At 37.4% G+C, this 24219-nt stretch overlaps 1 protein-coding gene across 1 annotated transcript; it reads left to right on the forward strand.

Moving 5' to 3' along the window:
- LOC110459185 lies at window positions 1-22900 on the forward strand. Its single transcript, XM_021511328.1, has 6 exons — window positions 1-553; window positions 7376-7436; window positions 7833-8239; window positions 8612-8823; window positions 17399-17993; window positions 19220-22900. Exons 1-6 carry the CDS (start codon window positions 412-414, stop codon window positions 19495-19497), a joined length of 1695 nt encoding a protein of 564 aa, XP_021367003.1. The 5' UTR covers window positions 1-411; the 3' UTR covers window positions 19498-22900.
- The last annotated feature ends 1319 nt before the right edge of the window (window positions 22901-24219 follow it).

The following is a 24219-nucleotide window of genomic DNA, read 5'->3' on the forward strand; positions in this document are numbered from 1 at the left end:
ACAGTTCGGACTACACAAAGGAAGGAACACATGACCTCATGTATTACATACAATACAGGTACGCTACTTAGTAGTTTAATTGAGCTGTTACGGTCATCGCACACCGGTCTAAATAGGAATCTTCCAAAATCAATAGGAAGCGTGGATCTGGTGGATTTCCAGATCGTCTCTTTGTCATATGTTGGGAATTTCCGATGTGCAATCTCCTATATAACCGCCTCTATACACATGGACATGGATTACTCGCTCTATGACATACAATTCTAGGTATATTGTTATCAGTTGGACTGTCAATAATAGACGTGGATAAAACAGCGTGTCCTCGCCCGGTCAAGCCAAAGTAAAAATAACTTCCGCTCTATGTCGTGTAAACGATTACTAAAGTTACCGACGAAATTATTGTAATTAAACATGGCGGATATAACGGAGCGCGAAGCCCCTCCCCTGACGGATACATCGTCCACCCCCGATACAACCGCCCTCTCCCCCGGGCCAGGCCGTTGTACGGAGGGGGGCTCTGTGGGGGTTGGTGGACCGACGTCTGATATTTCAGGTAAGTGTAACATTGATTGCGTGGTGCAGGGTATGTTGTAGAACGACCTACATTAATTATACATGGAACAGAAGCAGGTTGTTTGATGACTATTCTACATTTTTACACACGAGTCGGTAACAGCTTGGTAATAGATACATATGCCTGAAATTATTATATATATACGTACACTCTGTTACATTTTATTAACGAAACAGTATAATATGCTGATATTTTTCTATACAATACGTTTTCGAAATTGTATATTTGAAGAACACAACGGCTTTCATGTGTGTTATTGTTTGTATGGATGTATAATATACTAATATTTTTTTATAGAATACACTTTTAATTATATATTTGCACTTGTCCACGGCTTTCATGTGTTATGGTTTGTACAGCGATTGCTGATAATATAAATATGTATTTCATAAGACGAAAAATCAATAAAATGTACTACACGGCTAAGCCGGACACGTTCATTATTTAGACCTCGTGCGAGGAAATGCTGGAACGTATTTAATATATTTTAACAATTTTAAACATTATTAAAACTTATTCATAAACCACCCAAACACGAGTTACTCCCGATCTCTACATGGTTATAGCATTATCAGCGTAGCGGGTGATGATCTGGACAGCTTATTATACATTCTATCTAAGTAAATGTCTAAATCTGCTATCGTGTTAATCCCGGCATGGCTGTGTCACGCGTGTGAGTACTGTACACATACTCAGGTCGGCACAGGACCGTACACCCACTGTTTGATGTTCCAAAAATAAATAAATTGTATTATATAGAAAATTGTATAGACTTTCCATGTAGTCTACTCGGGGTCGATTTCATTACCCACCCTATAGACTATAGTACCGGCTAGAACTCCTTCGTGTACAACAAAATTACTCATGCTTTTTTGGCAGGGGGTAGATATCGTCATGTTTAAAAAATTGTGTTGTTGTTACTACCAGATATATAGATAAGCTTGTGACGTCTTCTTTTATCGTATGAAAATAGAACAGATTGCTAGTATGTGTGTGGATTGTCTGGGGATATACGGGCATGTGACTTCGTGATTGAAAAATAAATCGTATATGTACACTACGGTGCGTGTACTTAATAAAGATTATCCTTTCCGAACTAACCACGCATGTAACGGCGTACCGACACTAATAGCAATAACAAACTATACTATAATGGACGAATTTGTTCTTACACATTTTTCGTATCACATTGATTTCGATTTTATACCTCTGTTTGGACATTTTGGAACTTTTTGTTCCTTTGCATTTTCCCGTAAACGACGTTGTGCATTTTTTTCTACTTCTTTTGTGAAGGCACTTTTAAGAGCTGACACTGTGTCACATTTTGTCTTTTGTGTTGGCTTTTTGTGTCTTTCGAAACCACATACAGGAAATCAACCCGTACTGACTGGATCGTGCTAACCGTATAAAGGGAAGTAACCCGTATAACACTGAGGTGATTGTGGAGAGATCAGACTGATACCTACGTTACGGCCTCTAAACTAAGACAGACTTCTACAATTAGTGATACTACATAAATTTGCACATATGGTTGGTTGTTTTTGTATCGTGGGAGGGTGATAAAACGGGCCAAGACTGGCCAAGAAGGCTTATAATAATAATAATGTATATACCCGACAGTTGAGAAACGTCCCTGCATGCTTCCATTAGGTACAGTACTTTGTTTGGCCGGAGGCTGAGATTATCCGGGGGTCCCTATGGTGTATGCGGCTTTTTACTTTTAATCTAGCGGGTGTGTTTTTCTATTGAAAACAAAAATGCATATTACTGCTAGATAAATATGTGAGTAATCAAAAAAAGTAAAAATTGGCAGAAAGGAAGCAGTAACAAGAGAGCCTTAAGAGAGGGATGTATAAGTTACTGAGCTAGAGAGCCTTAAGAGAGGGATGTATAGGTTACTGAGCTAGAGAGCCTTAAGAGAGGGATGTATAAGTTACTGAATTAGATGGCCTTAAGAGAGGGATGCATAAGTTACTGAGTTAGATAGCCTTAAGAGAGGGATGTATAAGTTACTGAGTTAGATAGCCTTAAGAGACGGATGTATAAGTTACTGAGCTAGAGAGCCTTAAGAGACGGATGTATAAGTTACTGAGCTAGATAGCCTTAATATAGGGATGTATAAGTTACTGAGTTAGATAGCCTTAAGAGAGGGGTGTATAAGTTACTGAGTTAGATAGCCTTAAGAGAGGGATGTATAAGTTACTGAGTTAGATAGCCTTAAGAGAGGGATGTATAAGTTGCTGAGTTAGATAGCCTTAAGAGAGGGATGTATAAGTTACTGAGCTAGGGAGCCTTAAGAGAGGGATGACTAAGTTACTGAGTTAGATAGCCTTAAGAGAGGGATGTATAAGTTACTAAGCTAGAGAGCCTTAAGAGAGGGATGTATAAGTTACCGAGCTAGATAGCCTTAAGAGAGGGATGTATAGGTTACTGAGCTAGAGAGCCTTAAGAGAAGGATGTATAGGTTACTGAGCTAGAGAGCCTTAAGAGAGGGATGTATAAGCTACTGAGCTAGAGAGCCTTAAGAGAGGGATGTATAGGCTAATGAGTTAGAGAGCCTTAAGAGACGGATGTATAAGTTACTGAGCTAGGGAGCCTTAAGAGACGGATGTATAAGTTACTGAGCTAGAGAGCCTTAAGAGAGGGATGTATAGGCTAATGAGTTAGAGAGCCTTAAGAGACGGATGTATAAGTTACTGAGCTATAGAGCCTTAAGAGAGGGATGTATAAGTTACTGAGTAAGATAGCCTTAAGAGAGGGATGTATAAGCTACTGAGCTAGAGAGCCTTAAGAGAGGGATGTATAGGCTAATGAGTTAGAGAGCCTTAAGAGACGGATGTATAAGTTACTGAGCTAGGGAGCCTTAAGAGAGGGATGTATAAGTTACTGAGCTAGGGAGCCTTAAGAGAGGGATGAATAAGTTACTGAGTTAGATAGCCTTAAGAGAGGGATGTACAAGTTACTGAGTTAGATAGCCTTAAGAGAGGGATGTATAAGTTACTAAGCTAGAGAGCCTTAAGAGAGGGATGTATAAGTTACCGAGCTAGATAGCCTTAAGAGAGGGATGTATAGGTTACTGAGCTAGAGAGCCTTAAGAGAGGGATGTATAAGCTACTGAGCTAGAGAGCCTTAAGAGAGGGATGTATAGGCTAATGAGTTAGAGAGCCTTAAGAGACGGATGTATAAGTTACTGAGCTATAGAGCCTTAAGAGAGGGATGTATAAGTTACTGAGTTAAATAGCCTTAAGAGACGGATGCATAAGTTACTGAGCTAGAGAGCCTTAAGAGAGGGATGTATAGGCTACTGGGTTAGAGAGCCTTAAGAGACGGATGTATAAGTTACTGAGCTATAGAGCCTTAAGAGAGGGATGTATAAGTTACTGAGCTAGGGAGCCTTAAGAGACGGATGTATAAGTTACTGAGCTAGAGAGCCTTAAGAGACGGATGTTTAAGTTACTGAGCTAGGGAGCCTTAAGAGAGGGATGACTAAGTTACTGAGTTAGATAGCCTTAAGAGAGGGATGTATAAGTTGCTGAGTTAGATAGCCTTAAGAGAGGGATGTATAAGTTACTGAGCTAGAGAGCCTTAAGAGAAGGATGTATAAGTTACTGAGCTAGATAGCCTTAAGAGAGGGATGTATAAGGTACTGAGCTAGAGAGCCTTAAGAGAGGGATGTATAAGTTACTGAGCTAGATAGCCTTAAGAGAGGGATGTATAGGTTACTGAGCTAGAGAGCCTTAAGAGAAGGATGTATAGGTTACTGAGCTAGAGAGCCTTAAGAGAGGGATGTATAGGCTACTGAGTTAGAGAGCCTTAAGAGACGGATGTATAAGTTACTGAGCTAGAGAGCCTTAAGAGACGGATGCATAAGTTACTTAGCTAGAGAGCCTTAAGAGACGGATGTATAAGTTACTGAGCTAGAGAGCCTTAAGAGAGGGATGTATAAGTTACTGAGCTAGAACTATATATACTTATAAATTATATTATTATAATAAAAGATGGGATGGTCGCTGGTCGTATCGTATCAGGTTGTCTTATATGGCGTGGATGTAGGAGGAGGGCGTGTCTACCATATCCAGTCTGTCCTATGACCCTATCTTACTCTTTTTGTATTCTGTTTTAGTTTTATATTTTGGAAGTCCGTCGAATCGTCTTAAAAAAAAGATATCTAACATATCCCTATCCGCTATGCCGGCGTTAACGCACCTACTCTTTCGACAATACACAGAGGGATCTTTTACAAAAAAGGTGCTTCAATAGTCCCCCCTCCCCCACCAAAAATTTACCGCATCTGGCTAATCTGTCATCTTTAACTGCACGTCAGCCAATATCGCCAGCTCGTGCAATAAAGAAACGCATACATTGGCAGAAGGTCCGACGAATATTGATTTCAATCGTGCGAGGATGTCAGGTATATATAGTTGTCAGGGGGTATACGACACGTATATATATAGTTGTCAGGGGGTACACTAGACATGTATATAGTTGAGAGGGGGTAAACGACACGTATATATAGTTGTTACCGGGTTTACGACACATATATATATATAGTTGTGAGGATATACACTAGACATGTATATAGGTGTCAGGGGGTACACTAGACATATATATAGTTGTCAGGGGATATACGACACGTATATATATAGTTGTCAGGGGGTACACGACACGTATATATAGTTGTCAGGGGGTATACGACACGTATATATAGTTGTCAGGGGGTACACGACACGTATATATAGTTGTTACGGGGTATTACGACACGTATATATAGTTGTCAGGAGGTACACGACACGTATATATAGTTGTTACGGGGTTTACGACACATATATATATAGTTGTCAGGGAATACACTAGACATGTATATAGTTGTCAGGGGGTACACGACACGTATATATAGTTGTCAGGGGGTATACGACACATATATATAGTTGTTACGGGGTTTACGACACATATATATATATAGTTGCCAGGGGGTACACTAGACATGTATATAGTTGTCAGGGGGTACACGACACGTATATATTGTTGTCAGGGGGAACACGACACGTATATATAGTTGTCAGGGTGTACACGACACGTATATATAGTTGTTACGGGGTTTACGACACACATATATATAGTTGTCAGGGGATACACGACACGAAGATATAGTTGTCAGGGGGTACACGACACGAATATATAGTTGTCAGAGGTACACGGCACATATACATATAGTTGTTAGAGGGAACACGACACACACATATATATAGAGTTGTCAGGGAGTATACTAGAAATGTATATAGTTGTCAGGGGTACACGGTACATGTATAGAGTTGTACGGAGATACACGGCATATATTCATGTAGTTGTTAGGGGGAACACGACACACATATATATATATATATATATAGTTGTCAGGGAGTACACTAGATATTTATATAGTTGTCAGGGGTACACGGCTTATGTATATAGTTGTACGGAGGTACATACCACATGTTGTACAGAGGTACACGGCACATGTAAACAGTTGTACTGAGGTACACAGCACATGTTGTACAGAGGTACACGGCACATGTTGTACAGAGGTACACGGCACATGTATATAGTTGTACTGAGGTACACGGCACATGTATATAGTTGTACTGAGGTACACAGCACATGTATATAGTTGTACGGAGGTACATACCACATGTATATAGTTGTAGGGAGGTACACGGCACATGTAAACAGTTGTACTGAGGTACACAGCACATGTATATAGTTGTACATATGTACACGGCACATGTAAACAGTTGTACAGAGGTACACGGCACATGTTGTACAGAGGTACACGGCACATGTATATAGTTGTCCGGAGGTACACGGCACATTTCATTTTATCAGATTTTATTGACTTTATATATGTCAATTGAGTTGGACATCGGGTAAGGCCTACTTAAGTCCATCTAAACTTATTTACAAACATACATATAGTCTCTCATAACAAGCCAATTAAACAGTACAGGGGATATATATAACTCCAGTTTAGCTGGTGAAATGAGCATTTTACAACTTTTGTTTAATCATTTTCTGTTTATGCTTTAGATATTAACAATTAAATAAATCATGTATATTTATTGACAACCCATCCTACATAAAATCCAAAGGAATACAGGCCCATGTATATAGTTGTACAGAGGTACACGGCACATGTATATAGTTGTACATATGTACACGGCACATGTATATAGTTGTACAGAGGTACACGGCACATGTATTTAGTTGACAAGGAGTGCATATGACATGTGTACGGTCGTCATTGGTACACAACAGTTGGCAGGGACTAACGACACACTGATTAGTTGTCAGGTGTGTATGGCACACTGTTTAGTTGTCAGGGGTACAAGGCACACTAATAATTGTCAGGGGTACACGACACACTGTTTAGTTGTCAGACGTACACGACACACTGTTTAGTTGTCAGGTGTGTACGACACACTGTTTAGTTGTCGGGGTATACATGTAGGACACACCGTTCAGTTGTCAGGGAGACACGACACACTCTATGTAGTTATCTAGAGTAAAGGACAAACTGTGTATTTGTCAGTAGCATACTACACCCCGGTATTGTTATCAAGTACTGTAGTGTTCTCATATTGACATGGAAAAGATTCATATGAAGACTATTTAATTTCGACGCATTTACCTTGCCATGAATACATGTATTTAATCAATTTAAAAAACACAAATCAAATTCTATATTTGCTATTCTCGTTCCATATCGCAGATAAAGGAGTGGTTGTTGTGTTTGTATCTATGATGTGACTTGTTTGTCTATTTTAGAGACTCAGGCTGACGCTTTTAGAGAAAAGTTCGAGAAACAAGTAAAGAAATTAGTAAATCGGTAAGTCACCGTGTGATTCAATTGTGTCAACTATACAGAAAATGTCATTTTACCGTTAGTAATGAAGCCTTGTCAAAACATCTTTTTTTTTATCAATTACCCATTTGTGTACCATGGACTACTTAAAAATCTCTATTATAGTTACATGATTCATTTATATTTGTTACAAACAAGTACGCTCACAACTTCAACCAATAGGCCTACTTGTTTGTTTTATGAGTTGTGGAAATGTTTCTGATTTAAGGGTTCATCATTAAAACATGAACGAATAACATTTATCTTGACATAAAACACTTATATTAATTTCTATAGCAAGAACCAACTACCATCATCTTCATTGATATAAACTGAGAGTGACAATACAATGTACAAACGAACGAAATATTCATTTTATAGAGTAAAACATGGACGTAAAAAGAAACAAAAGGAAAAACCGGAAGTTAAAATTGTAGAGGAATGCACGAAGGATGACGATGACCGGGCGAGGTCGTACTATGAAAATAGTAGTACCGGAAGTGACAACGATGGTATTGACACACAAACGAACATTGCTTACTCTGATTTACCGGATGTCTGGGAATGGAGAGGTCCAGAGAGCATGCTCGAAGATACTTACGATTTTAACCACTTCCGGCGTGGTGTTGCAGTGCTCATTGTAAATACGGAGTTCTCCAATGTGAAAGATAACCGTCCTGCCGCCGAATATGACATACAAAATCTGACTGCATTATTTCAAGTTCTTGGATTTGAAGTCAAAACACTGAAAAACAAAACAACAAAACATCTGATGGACTCACTGAAAGGTCAGTATAAACAATGATACATGTAGTTATTCAGTCGACCTAAATGTAAATGTGTGATTGTTAGAGTATTATTATTCAGATCTAACACGTGTTGGAGTTGTTTTAATCAGATCTGACAAGTGTCGGAGTGGTATCCAAATCGGATTATTGTCGGATTTGTTTTATCCAGATCTGACAATTGTCGGCAGAGTATTCTCCAGATCTAACAAGTGTTGGAGTAGCATTATCCAGATCTTATGAATGTAGGAATAAATGTATATCTAGCACTTACATTTAATAACATAGTAATCTAATCAGATAAAAGTAACTTCTGCTACAAAAACTTTAAAACGTTCGGTATCGCTTCCAGTAACACGTTGTGATACTTTACAGATATCCGGTCAAAGCTGGAGAAGGATAGTGACTGTTTCGCTTGTCTGATCAGTACTCATGGCGCGGAGGTCCCAGTTCCGGAACACGACAATCTCCGACAGCATATGCTTCATACCCACGATGGCGCGATAGTGACTGACGACATCATTAAGACATTCAACGACAGCAATTGTGCAGCAATGAGAGGAAAGCCGAAACTTTTCTTTATACAGGTAAATAGATATCCTCCCTCAATATCAACTCCTACTTATACAGAAACACCAACAGAACACATTTTAGGGGTGGTACTATATAAATAGTTATACTTCATCTTTATTAACAATGTGATATTAATCATATAACAGGTTGATAAAACATCATGTCGACCTCACGCGCTCAAGTAACCCGATCATATTCGGAGCATCTCTAGAAAAAATTATATAACTGAAGCAGAATGCAGGCCTCAGACTACAATTAATTTCCCTATATGTTCTTGCCAAAGAAAACGCCTTTAAACAGTATTATATAATTTTGCTCGAGACGTGCTCATCATAGGTTTTGTTCAGCTATACAAGAAACATTTGTGGTGAGCTGGAAAAGAGTTCATGACCGGCATTTATTAAAAATCTTTTTATTGTGTCAATATAGCCCCGTTGCATTATGGTATGACCCTGAAATTCATGCTCAGGGACCCAACAACATATCATATCCTTCCGCAAAAATAAAGAGCTATGACGGGTTACTATGTCTATATCCAAAAAGATGTGATCCGCTAGTTCGCGCGTGCCACCGTGGACTGTCATGACGCGTCCTCAGGTATTTTTATACATGTAACTCTATCGGAATCTTGTGTCTTAGAATAGATTCTGTAAACAGACGAATTTAAGGCCGTGGATATTGATACACGCGTTTCACGATAAAGACTCAACAAAACGCTTATTTCGCGTTATTTATATTATTTTTAAACAAATCATATGCTTTTAGTATGAAACACAAGATCGTGCAATCATTACCAACAAGTTTTGAAAGGATTTTTTTTCATTACTACAGCCTGCGTCATGACGTTACCTGTTTTCTTACAAAATGATTTTGTTCTTCCTGCGCCTTTGAATGACAAAATAACATACAATTTTCGAAAAGCATGTCCTACACTTGTATTGCGCTCCTTACTTTGTCCTGCAGTCTTTTTGCATTTCAATCAGATGAGACTGTCCTCGACGATGAAATTTCCCCCGCATTTTCGGTAATGTATTTGCGATAACAACAATTCATGTTTTTGCTTGGCCTTTTTCTTATACTGACGTAATAATCTCACATATTTTGTATGTTTGTGTTCAACTAATAAATGAGATTACTAGTGCCAATTGGGAGGCAACATAATTCAAAAGCTTAGCTGTACTGTACACGTGTACAGGGAGTTGTTGACATGATTCCATAGAAGATAAATCAATAGGAATGTTATTGAAATATAATGAAATGTTCCATTGATGTGAACAAATATTTTCAAATTTAATTTAGTAAAAAGATCATATGCATAAATATTAAAAAAGGTGAATCTGAACGTGTATTCGAACTTGCACCGTTCCTTCTTCTGTTCACAAGTTAATTGCGTTACACATTCGGCTACATCGGACATAGACGAATATGGAAATACAAAATGTTTTAACCCAAGAAACACCTGTCGCAGCTTTCAGAAACTTTATCAACCCTGATTTTAAGCCGCTCTTGGCGAGAGCCGAGCGGCTTATTAATTCTGACCAGAGAACAAAATGACGGACCCACTTCCGTTCGGGGTGCGTGCGCATAATTCAGTCTTGCATGCTTCCGCTATATAGTTTCGTTATCGTAAATAGAAAATAGAATCTCTGACACTCACCTGTGGGTTACATACATAAAGTCTTCTGATACTCTTCTCCAAAAAACAATCCATACTTTAAATAATTGCTGAAAACAAAATGTTTATCTCCAGTGCATTCTACGAGTGTTGTGGTGGTGAAATTCGTGCACTGGGTTTGAGCGTTTTAGCAACTCGGATTGAGGTCTGAGGAGGTTTGCGCGTATTAAACACATATGGTTCGAGAAAGCACATGTGAAGACTGTCAAGCAGCTGCACTGCCGCTGTCTGTAGAAGGAAGAAGTAAATATATATACTTACAAACCGTATGAGTGATGAAGTATAACCTTTATTTTGATGTTTCAAACGGGAACGTAATATGACATATCGTGCTTAGGTTGATAACGGTAATGGCTCCGAGATGAGACAATATGTGAACCGTGTATGCTTATCAAACATTTCTGTAACACAGCATGCTTTTTCTGGTGTATTTATTTATGAAAATGTAACAATTTAAGAACATGACACAACTGCCGCTGCTGTTTGACAAGAATTCGCGCCGTGTCAAAATATTATCCAATCCGGTGTAAGGGAAATAACTCTTACGTTGGTAAAGTCGCATTGAGAAATATAATTCAAATATGTATATTCAATGACATTAAATAAATCGCGATCTATTCTGTAGTTTATTTTGATTTTTGTTTCTATTCATGTTATCAAAAATGTAGAAATTAGTGGCGTATGAAAAATATCTTCACACTCGTACTTGAGTATGCACGAGCACGTGATAATACATTATTTGACCCGACATGTGACCTTGCTTTCCATCCATTGGTTGAAATGATTCTCACCTGCCAGTGCGCGATTCCGCGTCGTCGACAATGTCATCTACATAATAGTTGAAATCCCAATTTTTTTAATTTTTTTTCTCCAATTCCCTTTATTTATTACACATGTATAGTGTTACATTGTAAATGAGAAATATCTTCGTTTTCATACTCGATCTCTTACGTTTATTCATACGGAGCATGGTACTGCTTTCACATATACTTGGTGTGATTTGACCCCTGCTGTGAACCTCTTTCCACACATGGGTTAACCCACACGTGCTAGTTGTTCGTTGACCTTTATGCATCGCACATATATCTAAATACCAGTAAATACTACATAAAACAATTTTATCTCACTCATGCGGTTACGTATTACATACAGTATCGAATGCGTGATGTTATTGTGAGCTGTTTACAGTCACGGTCTCCGCCTTCAAACTCGGTGTTGTGCTTGTTAACATGGAACACGTGGTTCATTACACACGTAATGCTGTCAAGTTTTAACCCGAGTGTGATTTGACCCCTGACGCGAACCTGCTTTCTGACACACACGTGCTAGTTGTTCGTAGACCTTAATGCATCGTTATAGCTGTGAATATACATATATATATATTTTACCCATCAGTAAATACTCCACGAAAACAATTTCATCACAATCATGCGGTTATGTTTCACTAACATGTATCAAACGCGCGATGTTAATGTGAGCTGTTTTACTTTACCTCACTCCGTGGTCGGCACGTTACACGTCTTTTCTAAATAGTCCGTGGTATTTGTAAGACTATGTATATGTTTAAATTGTTAAATTGATATTCACTACTCTGTTGGGTTTTGTTGTTGTTTTTTTGTTTTTGTTTTGTTTTTTGTGATGTGGATTAGATATGTATTTTTGTATTTTCTTGTGTGTAATTGAGTACTCTGAGTTTGAGTTGCAAGTGGCCATGCGATGATTTTTATCCAAATGGTTGTTACGTTTGACATAGATCTCTGTTTTCACCCATTTACTTTACTGTAAGAATAATACTTAAATCCGTCAGTCGATCAAACAAACGCTATTACTGCGATATTTATGATCGTTCTGAGAGCAACATTTGTTCTCAAGTTATTGTCTGTTCTGATTTTTATGTTCTTTCTAGTCTCTTCTTTCAATGTTCTTTCTTCGTGTTTTAGTCAAACAAGTTCTCACTATAGCTGGTCTTTACTTTTTGTTAGTGTGGAAGTCTTCGGTTTGCCGATTCGATTATATAAGAATTTTCCCATAGATAATGGGTAATGATATAATGTCGTATAGAGTGGCCATCGGAGGCTTCTACACTAGAGTATATGGCAGATGTTGGATGAAGTCAGAATTTATCTTGTTTAGTGTTCATTTAGGTCACATTTTTAGTCAATTACTGTATTCAGGGAACATAATTTCTAATAAAGTTTTAGTTGTAGTCCGGTTTCTGAACTCTAGTTTTCTCAACATTGAATTTATTATTATTTTAATTCAAATTTGAATCAAACCCAGGCCCACATGAATTATCTCTTTTCCATCTGAATGTTAGAAATGTTAGGAATAAAATTGAGGCCATTGAAGACATAGCAGGCGAGTATGACATTATTTGTCTCACCGAGACACATCTAGACGAGCATGTTGCTTCTGAATTTTTACGTATTGACGGTTACCACGAACCATTTCGCTTAGATAGAACTTGAGTTCAGGGCAATGTTTAATTCTATGTACCATTTACCATGTAAATTCTGTCCAGCCCTTTTGGAACAATTTACGTGAATCTATAGACAGAGCTCTAGTTATTTCTCCCAACTTGATAGTCACGGGTGATCTTAACGTGGATTTGTTAACTATTTCATCTAGGCATGTGTTGTCTGATCTAATTAATACATACGGACTGATAAGTTTAATTAATGAACCTACTCGTATCTGTCCTACGAAATCTAGTCTCCCGGACCCCATCTTCATATCTGAAACTTTGACATGTGTTGAAAGTAATGTTATTACAGTAGATGATTCGATCGGTGATCATGATGCATGTATTGCTTAAATCAAAATATCTTTTGCTATTAAAACAATGTATAAGAGAAAAGTCTGGCTTTATAAATCTGCCGACTTTGGCAACTTTAATAATAAGATTTTAGACTTCGATTGAGAAAATAATTTTGCAAACTGTGATACTGTCGACGAAGCCTGTGACCTTTTTACATTGAAATTATTAGAATTTGCCGCAGAATTTATACCTTCCAAAGAAGTGACAGTTAGGCCAAACGACAAACCCTGGATGTCATTTGAACTTAGAAAACAGATAAGGATTCGGGATAGATTGCACAAATTATATAGATCCCGTGGAAACCCTTCTGATATTAACAAATTTAAGTCTCAGCGCAATAAAGTTAATAACATGAAGAAGCATGCTCGTCTAATTTTCTATGAAAATGACCATTGTCTCATCGACCAATTTTCAGCTTCAGATCCAAAATCTTACTGGAGACTTATTAAAAGACTTATGAAGTGTTCAAGCTCATCCCAGTCTGTTCCAACCCTTCAAGATCCTGTATCAAATGATTTTTTTTACAAATGACGAGGAGAAAGCAAATATGTTAAATGATTATTTTTGTTCCATTACTAGTCTTGATGATTCATCAGCAGATATTCTTATAGTTCAGAACAGGACTGACAAAATTTTAATCTCTATACGTACGAATTCTGAAGAAATATATGACATTCTTCAAGTTTTGAAACTAGGTAAAGCCTCTGGTGTCGATTGTATTAGTAATCATATGTTAAAAGCAACTGTCAGTACTGTATGTTATCCGTTAATGATTATCTTTAACATGTCTCTTTCTCGTGGTTTATATCCACAAGCCTGGAAACTTGCGAAAGTAATGCCTTTGTTCAAGAAGGGGAACAGACATCTTCCTTCAAATTATCGACCTATATCTTTGTTATCTTCTGTTGGGAAAGTTTTTGAAATGGTTGTTTTTAAACATATCCATAACTACTTTTTGGAAAACTCCTTCTTTTATCAACACCAGTCCGGTTTTATGCCGAATCATTCGACCTTATATCAACTCATTGAAATCTATCACAATATCTGTCTAGCTTTAGAAGAAAAAAACCATGCCTGTTTAGTTTTCTGCGACATCTCTAAGGCCTTTGATCGTGTATGGCATAAAGGGCTCATTATTAAATTAAAGTCTTATGGGATAACTGGCGAGCTATTGAATTGGATCAACAACTATCTTTCTAATAGGCAACAACACGTTTTTATATCGAATTCTCTTTCTCGTGCTGGTTTCATAAAAGCAGGAGTTCATCAAGGTTCTATTTTAGGCCCATTATTATTCTTAGTATATATTAATGACTAGACTTTTCGCAGACGATACTTCTCTCTTACACATATCTTCTTCCTGTCAAGAAATAGAGACTGTCCTTAACCTAGACATTGATTCTTTAAGTAAATGGGCCAAAAAATGGTTAGTAGATTTCAATGCTAGCAAGACCAATGTTTTATTTATCTTTAATGCGATAGAACTAAATGGAGATTTAGAATTACGTTTTAACGACCAATTATTGAATTTTAGTGATCAACACAGGCATTTGGGTGAAGTCTTCAATTCTGCAGGTAATTGGGGGGATGATATTTTAGCTATTTATACCTCCGTTATGAAGACAATAAATGTTCTTAGAAGTCTGAAACATATTCTTAAAAAAGAAACTTGTTGAAAATATATAACTCTTTTATTTTGCCAATTTTTGATTACTGTTGTGAATTATGGGACGGATGTACAATTAATGAAAGTGAGAGGTTAGAAAAATGTTAACGTGAAGCCGCACGTATCATTACTGGTCTTCCTTCCTATGCTAATAATTATGCTCTCTATTTTGAATCGGGGTTAGAAAGACTCTCAGACAGGAGAAAAAGAAGGAAACTGCAGTTATTGTACAAAATGAAAAATGGTATCACCCCTGCATTCTTAAACAAAATTCTACCCAATACAGTAAACCAAAATGTCAGATATCCTTTAAGAAACAGTAATGACTTTGTAATACCAAATTTCAGACTTTCTAGTACAAATTCATCCTTCTTACCTTCTACGCTTCGCTCTTGGAACAATTTAGATACTGCTAAAAGATCATCGGTCACTTTAGGAAGATTCAAAAAAGCCATCTCTCGAGAATTGGACACCAAGTCGCCCAGTTATTTTGGTTATGGTGAACGAAAACTAAATATCATTCACACTAAGTTAAGGTACAACTGCAGTTCCCTAAATTAAGATTTATTTAGAGTCAACATGTTAGATAGTCCCGCCTGTGTCTGTGGATCTCCATGTGAAAACGCCTATCATTTCTTTTTTGAATGTCCAGTTTATACACACCAGAGGTTTGAATTGTTTCAAAATCTAAATTTTGTTAATGAAATCTCCTTAGATATATTGTTATCTGGTATTCCGGATCGGTCTTCTCAACAAAATAATGATATTTTTCGTAACGTGCAAAAATTCATAAAGACCAGCGGTAGGTTTTAATTCATAAGGCATTTTATATTTCTATACTCAATTTGTGGGACTGTTCAATGTTGTTCTTTCTCTTTTTCTTTTTCTTTCTCTTTTTGTTTCTGTTGTTGTAATGCTACTATTATACATATTATTTGATACCCAGTTGTGCCATGTTTGTAAATCTGATGTATATATTTGAGGAAAGGGCGTAAATAATGTTGTAATAACTTGTGCCCAATCCTGTTGTCACTATTTTGGCAATAAAATATGTTTAAACTAAAAATCTAATAAAGTCACTACATATATTAATAAATATTATTAATATGAATAAAAAATAAATAAAAATAAAAGGAGTACGATGTCTCTTTTCTCCATGCATGTTTTCCCACTGCTGTTAATTATCCTTCATTTCACAAGCACAAAATGCACCTATTCTTTATTATCCATTCACCGATTGCCATTATGCACGTAAATGCTCATGTCACATCATCGGAGGATGCTAATTAATGAAAATTACAACAATGCGTCACACTTAAAGAGGGTGAAAAAAGAGGAGAGGGAGAATGTTTTTAAGGCATCATTTAAGAGGTGATAGATTTTGGAAATTCCAAAGGCAACATCATCACATGACCTGATTTTCAATAAGCAGAATACAGGACACATGTCTGAGGTATTATGGTAGATATTGATGCTCAACGTGTTACTGAAGCAATTAAATTTAAAGTGGTGAGCGGCTTTAATGTCACACTGACATAATTCTAGTTTTTCATTATTTTGAGCACTTTTCCAAAGGAGGACCACTTTTCCGTCATGTGATTTGTTTTTGAATATTACATCACGGAATCAAAAAGTTTATTCAAAAATCCCTTTTTTTTTAAATCTGGGAAACCCAAACACTTTCATAGAAATAGTGAATATGGCTATATTTGCAGTATTATATTAACTATACCTAACATCTCAGCAGTTCAAAATTTCATATTCAATTGGTTTTATATCTATTCCATTCATTTTCGCTACTAGAACTTATTTACTCCTTAATATTTTTTCCCGTTTTCATGAATGCCGCCTTAGGGAAATATGGTCAGTTTTCCGCCATAGCTCTTTCACATAATTTAATCAGCCACGTTAAAATTGAGAAATAAATGCACTCCATTCGTGTACAGCCAACCGGAGGGTTTATCTGTGGTGGTCTGAGGCCAGAAGACAACAATGGCGTGTCAATCTGACAATCTTTTTATTGGATTTTTTTTTTATTTCGGCATATTAAGATGTATATATTAACCTTGTGAAAGGGAAACCCGATTCTTTTATTTCTCATTTATCTCTGGCTTCGCCTTTATGAAACTTGATTAATCTCGGAGAAACAAACACTCGTGTTTCAATACCACAGGGTAATGAATGTACATTATGTATTTTATATGTTGTAGACGTGTCATGTTGTGCTACATATGTATTTGAACGGCTTTTGTATGATATATGTTTGTCGGGAGGGGAGTTATGTAAATCGGGGTAGAATGATGTAAATTGTGTATACTATAATTTTAGATTGTTTCGGGAGTGGGGAGGGGTTGTTGGAGGTGTGACGATGTTATTGTGTATGTTATATAGTTGTCGAGGGTAATAAGATTTTTTTTATATACATTTCAGTCGTGTCGAGCACGGTTCGATGTTGCTGAAACAGAAATGGTAGATCTAGGAGTCGATATAGATATCACCACGGACTTCATCCAACCGTCCGGTATAGGAACGGGGGAGGAGAGACGTCATACGTCCCAGCATCAGGGCGGGAGCGACACGAACGACTGCGCAAGCGTACCCGGCCATAAGTCTTTCGACACAGAGTCCACACCTAAGTCGGTAGAAACACAGGAGACCCTTGAAATGAGAGTAGACCGCATTCAAATTACGGGAGGGGAAAACGAAGTGCTGGGAGGAATCAATTTCAAAAACACCACGAAGGCCGACGCCAAAGGTAGAGTCGATGACAACCCGGCCGGGATCCGTGGAATAGAGGATATGCATTTTGCCGACGACGAAGAGGAACATGACCACGCAAATGAGGAGGAACAAAGAAAAATTCGAGAGGCATGGTGGCGGTACCGGGAGAAACTTCAGCAAGAACAGGAACAGAAAAGGAGGGACAGATACTTGGCACTTCAACAGAAGCGGCATATTGAGGACGCCGACTACTGTACCATTCCGTGCTACAAACACTGTCTCGTGATGTTCTCGTCGGCCCCAGGTAAGTAACAACCTATCATTAAACGAGGAAGACGAATCTCTCTGACTTCCAGTCAGTAACATTGCATGAGTGAATTTAAAACGGAATCTCTGGGGAAATATTATTACAACACATATTCATCAATAACTCGACTTCTTCTCTAGGGCGGGAGTTCATCAAGTATCGAATCTTGGGTCATCTTATTATTGATACATAAAAATGATATCATCAATCTATTGGAATCAAATGACATCTTCTTTTCATCATCGATAATCCAGGGGTTACGATCACTTTCAGAGAGCGTAAGTGAGCGTAGCCCCTTGAGTGTCGAGGAGGCCGTCTTTTTGGGGACGCCACATCCTTGTTGATATTGTCGTCTGTTTGTTACGAAATCATCACTGTTTTATACACTGTATTAATTAAAACAAAACCGAATTTCTTTTTCTTTCAAATGCAAATAATGTTAATGAAAGTTTCGAATTTAGAATTTGATTGGAGATCTTAAGACTTTATTGATAGTCATACGAATTTATGAGTTTCATTCAACTCCTAAGGGAAGTTGGATGATCATACTGTGTAGGTTATAAAAAATAACGTACAGGGTACCAACAAGTTTTGGTTGCTTCATATTCCATAAAAAGGTGGGGGGTGGGGGTGGGGATATTTTAAGGATAAATTAACTCTGAGAGGAACACTGCTACGATATTATACCTAATGAAGTGGTACACCCTTTTACCTTAAGAAAACTTTATGCCTAATATAGTGGTTGTATCTGTAACCGGGTAACATAGAGGGTGGGCTAAATACGAGTTACTTAGCCGAGTTACTTCTCTTCTGCCATATACCCGTTTTATATTGGAGCTGAAGCATGGGTGAGAAATGTTGGAAAATATCATTACAAAGTCCGCTTACCGCCCGAGTTGATTATTCAACTTTTTCCAACATTTCTAATCCCGAGTTATATTTGCCAGCACAATATACAAACATATAATGATATTAATCTATTTCATCTGGTAAAATGTAATTAAAATCTTTTTCGCGTCTACCTCAGTGTCAATACGCCTCTAATTATTGAAATAAGACTGTTCTTTAGCGCGTGCAAACATTCGTTACGTGATGTCTATATGTCTACATTTCACAACAAGCTGTGTGGGCAGTTGTTCTATTTCGTCTATTTAACATTATGCAAATACGCTTTTTCTGCTTAAGATTGTGCATTATTTCCATAAGAATTGTTATTTCCACAGAGCGACTAGCTTGGTGCGATGACCATATTGGGGGATGGCTGCCTTATTGTATGTATAACGTGGTGAGCATGCTCCACAGGTTCGACTTCCGGACAGACCTTCTGCAGGTGTTGACGGAAGTCAACAATGCAATGGGTGTGTATCTGGAGGCCAACATCCCAAGCAAACCTGAATGGCACGGGGCCAAGTCGGCTCCGTGTATTTACCATATGCTCACCAAGGATATCTACTTCCGGCTAAAGTGGAACAGTAAAATAGAGATTGTTACGGAAGTATGAACAATGTGATGGTCAGATTAAAACAGTTTTATGAGGAACGGAGAGTTCTTGCGGGATACAGATACGTGCAAACGTGCGTCGTGAGTACAGTACGATTGGAGTACAGAGTCGTGAGTACAGTATAAGATCGGAGTACAGACTCGTGATTCGTAAGTACAGTATAAGATCGGAGTACAGACACGTGAGTCGTGAGTACAGTATACGATCGGAGTACAGACACGTGAGTCGTGAGTACAGTATACGATCGGAGTACAGACACGTGATTCGGGAGTACAGTTTACGATCGGAGTACAGACACGTGGTTCTGAGTACAGTAAGATCGGAGTACAGACACGTGAGTCGTGAGTACAGTATAAGATTGGAGGACAGACCGCGGCGTGGACAGCCGGTACAGACACTGTAACCAGGCTCACATCTAACCACTGACCACGCTCGATGTTGAGCGAGTTCCAGGATTATACCGTATACTAACCAAAAAGCTAGCTTGCCAGTAAGGCAGTATCCCCCCCCCCCCTCCTCGCTTGGCTGCTACAACACCGGAGTTTGGTATATTCTGTTGCCTTCTGTGATATGAGTGTCACTTTTAGACAATGCTCATAAGCGTGATTTACTATTTCGTTGTCATTACCTCGGTTCTCACTGAGGACAATGTGTTTCTTGGATTTGATCAAATTTTACACGGCGGGTGTCTTCGATAATCTAAAAGACGCTTACTCTTCCGAAACACGTGGTCTTATTCCCTTGTAGTGTTTCAAATGTCTCAGTGTAAATCTTTCCTTGTTCATATTTTGCCATCATGAATTCTGAGTTTAAATTACGATTTTGTTTTCATTTCGGTATATTTTCGTATGTTTTATTCAAACAACATAATCTTTATAATCAGTGGTTAGCGATCATACGATAACATTGTGTAGTGCAATCTCCAATACTTCCACAGGTAGTAATGCTTTTTTATGACGTCATCGATTGGTATAATATTGTGCCATTTACAACTACGTAATAAACATGTACTTGTATATATATATATTAAACATTTCCCGTTCAATTGTTTTCCGGAAGGCAAGTGGTATATAGAGTGACGTTATCGCCATGGAGAATCTAATTTCATAAAATGTAATAATCTGTCTCTTGAGTGTCAAAAGTCCAAACTGCAGTATGTTGGCTGTGACTGTTCCTGCACGTGACATGTAGAGTATTAATTCTTACAACGATTTTAACGATTTTTTTTCTCCCCATAAAACATTGACATTTACTTTAATCATGTACTTTTGTTGCCATCATCTGTAGCAAGAATTATGAAAGCGTCATGGCTATGTGGTGATTTAACCTACATAGAAACATCTCGAAGTAGCGGAAATAAGCATACTTCCGTTTGGTTGATTCACTCAGGGACCCGTGTTCGAGCAGATATAAAAACTATAGCATAACAAGTTCTAATCAAGGTCATTCTAAGTTTAAAAGCTGTTACGAATATAGAACAGCTGCTGAGTGTCCGGTACTTTTGTTTTTTGTTTTTTAATTTGAAAACGCTCGTAGGAATGTAACTATATAGCTAACTCTATAACATATAAAAATGTATAAATGACTTCATTATTAGCGTGACAGAGTGTAGTGTGTTAATATCTGTGAAACAGGGTACGATTTAAATTAAAGTCAGTACAGATATTGATATGTTATAGATGTATTCGCATGCCTTTGGACATTTTAGTTATCATTATTTTAACGTTCATTAACACACGTGTCAGTGTGTCAGTGTCAGTGTGTCAGTCAGCCTGTTAGTGTTAATCAGCCGTGTCAGTGTTCATCATCCGTGTCACACACTGCTTATGAATTAGCACATAATGTTAATGGATGAGCACATAATGTTAATTGATCAGCATACACTGTTAATGAATAAGCACATACTGTTTATGGATTAGCACTTACTGTTAATGGATTAACACATACTGTTTATGGATAAGCACTTACTGTTTATGGATTAACACATACTGTTTATGGGTAAGCACATACTATTTATGGATGAGCACATAATGTTAATGGATGAGCATATACTGTTTATGGATTAACACATACTGTTTATGGATTAGCACATAATGTTAATGGATGAGCATATACTGTTTATGGATTAGCACATACTGTTAATGGATGGGCATATACTGTTTATGGATTAACACACACTGTTTATGGATCAGCACATACTTTTTATGGATTAGCACATACTGTTTATGGGTAAGCACATACTGTTAATGGATGAGCATATACTGTTAATGGATCAGCATATACTGTTTATGAATTAACACATAATGTTAATGGATGAGCATATACTGTTAATGGATTAGCACATACTGTATATCGATTAACACATTCTGTTTATGGATTAACACATACTTTTTATGGATTAGCACATACTTTTTATGGGTAAGCACATACTGTTTATGGATGAGCACATAATGTTAATGGATGAGCATATACTGTTAATGGATCAGCATATACTGTTTATGAATTAGCACATAATGTTAATGGATGAGCATATACTGTTAATGGATTAGCACATACTGTATATGGATTAACACATTCTGTTTATGGATTAACACATACTTTTTATGGATTAGCACATACTTTTTATGGGTTAGCAACTACTGTTTATGGATTAGCACATACATTTTATGGCTTATCACATACTGTTAATGGATGAGCATATACTGTTAATGGATTAGTAATGGATTAGCACATACTGTTTATGGATTAGCACATACTGTTTATGAATTAGCACATAATGTTAATGGATGAGCATATACTGTTAATGGATTAGTAATGGATTAGCACATACTTTTTATAGATTAGCACATACTTTTTATGGGTTAGCAACTACTGTTTATGGATTAGCACATACATTTTATGGCTTATCACATACTGTTAATGGAAGAGCATATACTGTTAATGGATTAGTAATGGATTAGCACATACTGTTTATGGATTAGCACATACTGTTTATGAATAAGCACATACTGTTTATGGATTAGCACATACTTTTTATGGATTAACACATATCGTTTATGGTTAAGCACATACTGTTTATGGATAAGCACATACTGTTTATGGGTAAGCATATACTGTTTATGAATTAACACATACTGTTTATGGATTAGCACATACTTTTTATGGATGAGGACATAATGTTAATGGATCAGCATATACTGTTAATGGATTAGCACATACTGTTTATGGATAAGCACATACTGTTTATGGATTAGCACACACTGTTTATAGATTAACACATACTGTTTATGGATTAGCACATACTGTGTATGGGTTAGCACATACTGTTTATGGATGGGCACGTAATGTTAATGGATGAGCACGTACTTTTTATGGATAAACTCATACTGTATATGGATTAGAACATACACAAGGTACCATTAATTTAAAAAAAAACCATAAAACCAATTAGAATATCAGTCAGCCGCTTCAGTGTCAAACAGCCGTGTCAGTGTTATTCATCCGTGTCATTGTCAATCAGCCGTGTCAATGTCAGTCAGTCGTGTCAGTATCAATCAACCGTGACAGTGTCGACCAGCCGTGTCAATGTCAATCAGTCGTGTCAGTGTCAATCAACCGTGTCAGTGTAAATCAGTCGTGTCAGTGTCAATCAGCCGTGTCAGTGCTTATCAGCCGTGTCAGTGACAATCAGCCGTGTCAATGTCAATCAGCCGTGTCAATGTCAATCAGCCGTGTCAGTGTAAATAAGCCGTGAGAGTGTCCATCAGGCGTGTCAGTGTCAATCAGCCGTGTCAGTGTAAATCAGCCGTGACAGTGTAAATAAGCCGTGCCAGTGTCAATCAGCCGTGTTAGTGTTAATCAGCCGTGTCAGTGTCAATCAGCCGTGACAGTGTCAATCAGCCGTGTCAGTGTTAATCAGCCGTGTTAGTGTCAATCCGCCGCGTCAATGTCAATCCGCCTTGTTAGTGCTAATTAGCCGTGTCAATGCTAATCAGCCGTGACAGTGTCAATTAGCCATGTCAGTGTCAATCAGCCGTGTCAGTGCTTATCAGCCGTGACAGTGTCAATCAGCCGTTTCAATGTCAATCAGCCGTGTCAGTGCTAATCAGCCTCGTCAGTGTGTCAGTTTCAATCAGTCGTGTCATTGCTAATCTAAAGCATTGTTAATGTACTTGTCTCAATATCAATCAGGCGGTGTTGATTTTAATATTAATCAGGCGGTGTTGATCTCAATAATTAATCAGCCGGTGTTGGTGTTAATATTGTATGTATTTGAAACGAGAGTACAGGGTATCATGCTTTTTGGCATATTATTATGTTTTTATGACATTAAATAAGATTTATGTCGATATTTTTTTCTTGATTTATTGACAACTGATGCAGCATTTTTAATTTCAGAATTATTTATTTATTTTGAATTAATAAATAATGATAATAAAAATAAAATGAGCGGCATTTTTGTTTGATACTGTATCCTTGATACGATCGTATCAATAGCTTAGCTAGCTTTAAATAAAAGTAGAAGGTTCGTTGTTTAATTTGATAGTTTGTTAGTATATGTCAGTTAGTAAACGTGTTAATACGTCAGTGTGTTAGTACGTCAGTATTCTTATAGATAAGGTGTATCAGCTCAACATGAAGCCACGTAATACGTGTTTACACATCCTCAATATGTTAGTTATAGGTGCTGATGTTCAACTGGATTAGCACATACTGATTATG

This window comes from Mizuhopecten yessoensis, unplaced genomic scaffold (assembly GCF_002113885.1).
Source record: "Mizuhopecten yessoensis strain PY_sf001 unplaced genomic scaffold, ASM211388v2 scaffold9985, whole genome shotgun sequence".
NCBI classification, from domain to species: Eukaryota; Metazoa; Mollusca; class Bivalvia; order Pectinida; family Pectinidae; genus Mizuhopecten; species Mizuhopecten yessoensis.

Excerpts from the sequence above, each read along its gene's own strand:
- LOC110459185 (XM_021511328.1), top strand. The coding sequence starts at position 412 with ATGGCGGATATAACGGAGCGCGAAGCCCCTCCCCTGACGGATACATCG. Across the intron at positions 554-7,375 it reads ACCGACGTCTGATATTTCAG|AGACTCAGGCTGACGCTTTT; the intron begins GTAAGTGTAACA and ends TGTCTATTTTAG. Across the intron at positions 7,437-7,832 it reads GTAAAGAAATTAGTAAATCG|AGTAAAACATGGACGTAAAA; the intron begins GTAAGTCACCGT and ends TTCATTTTATAG.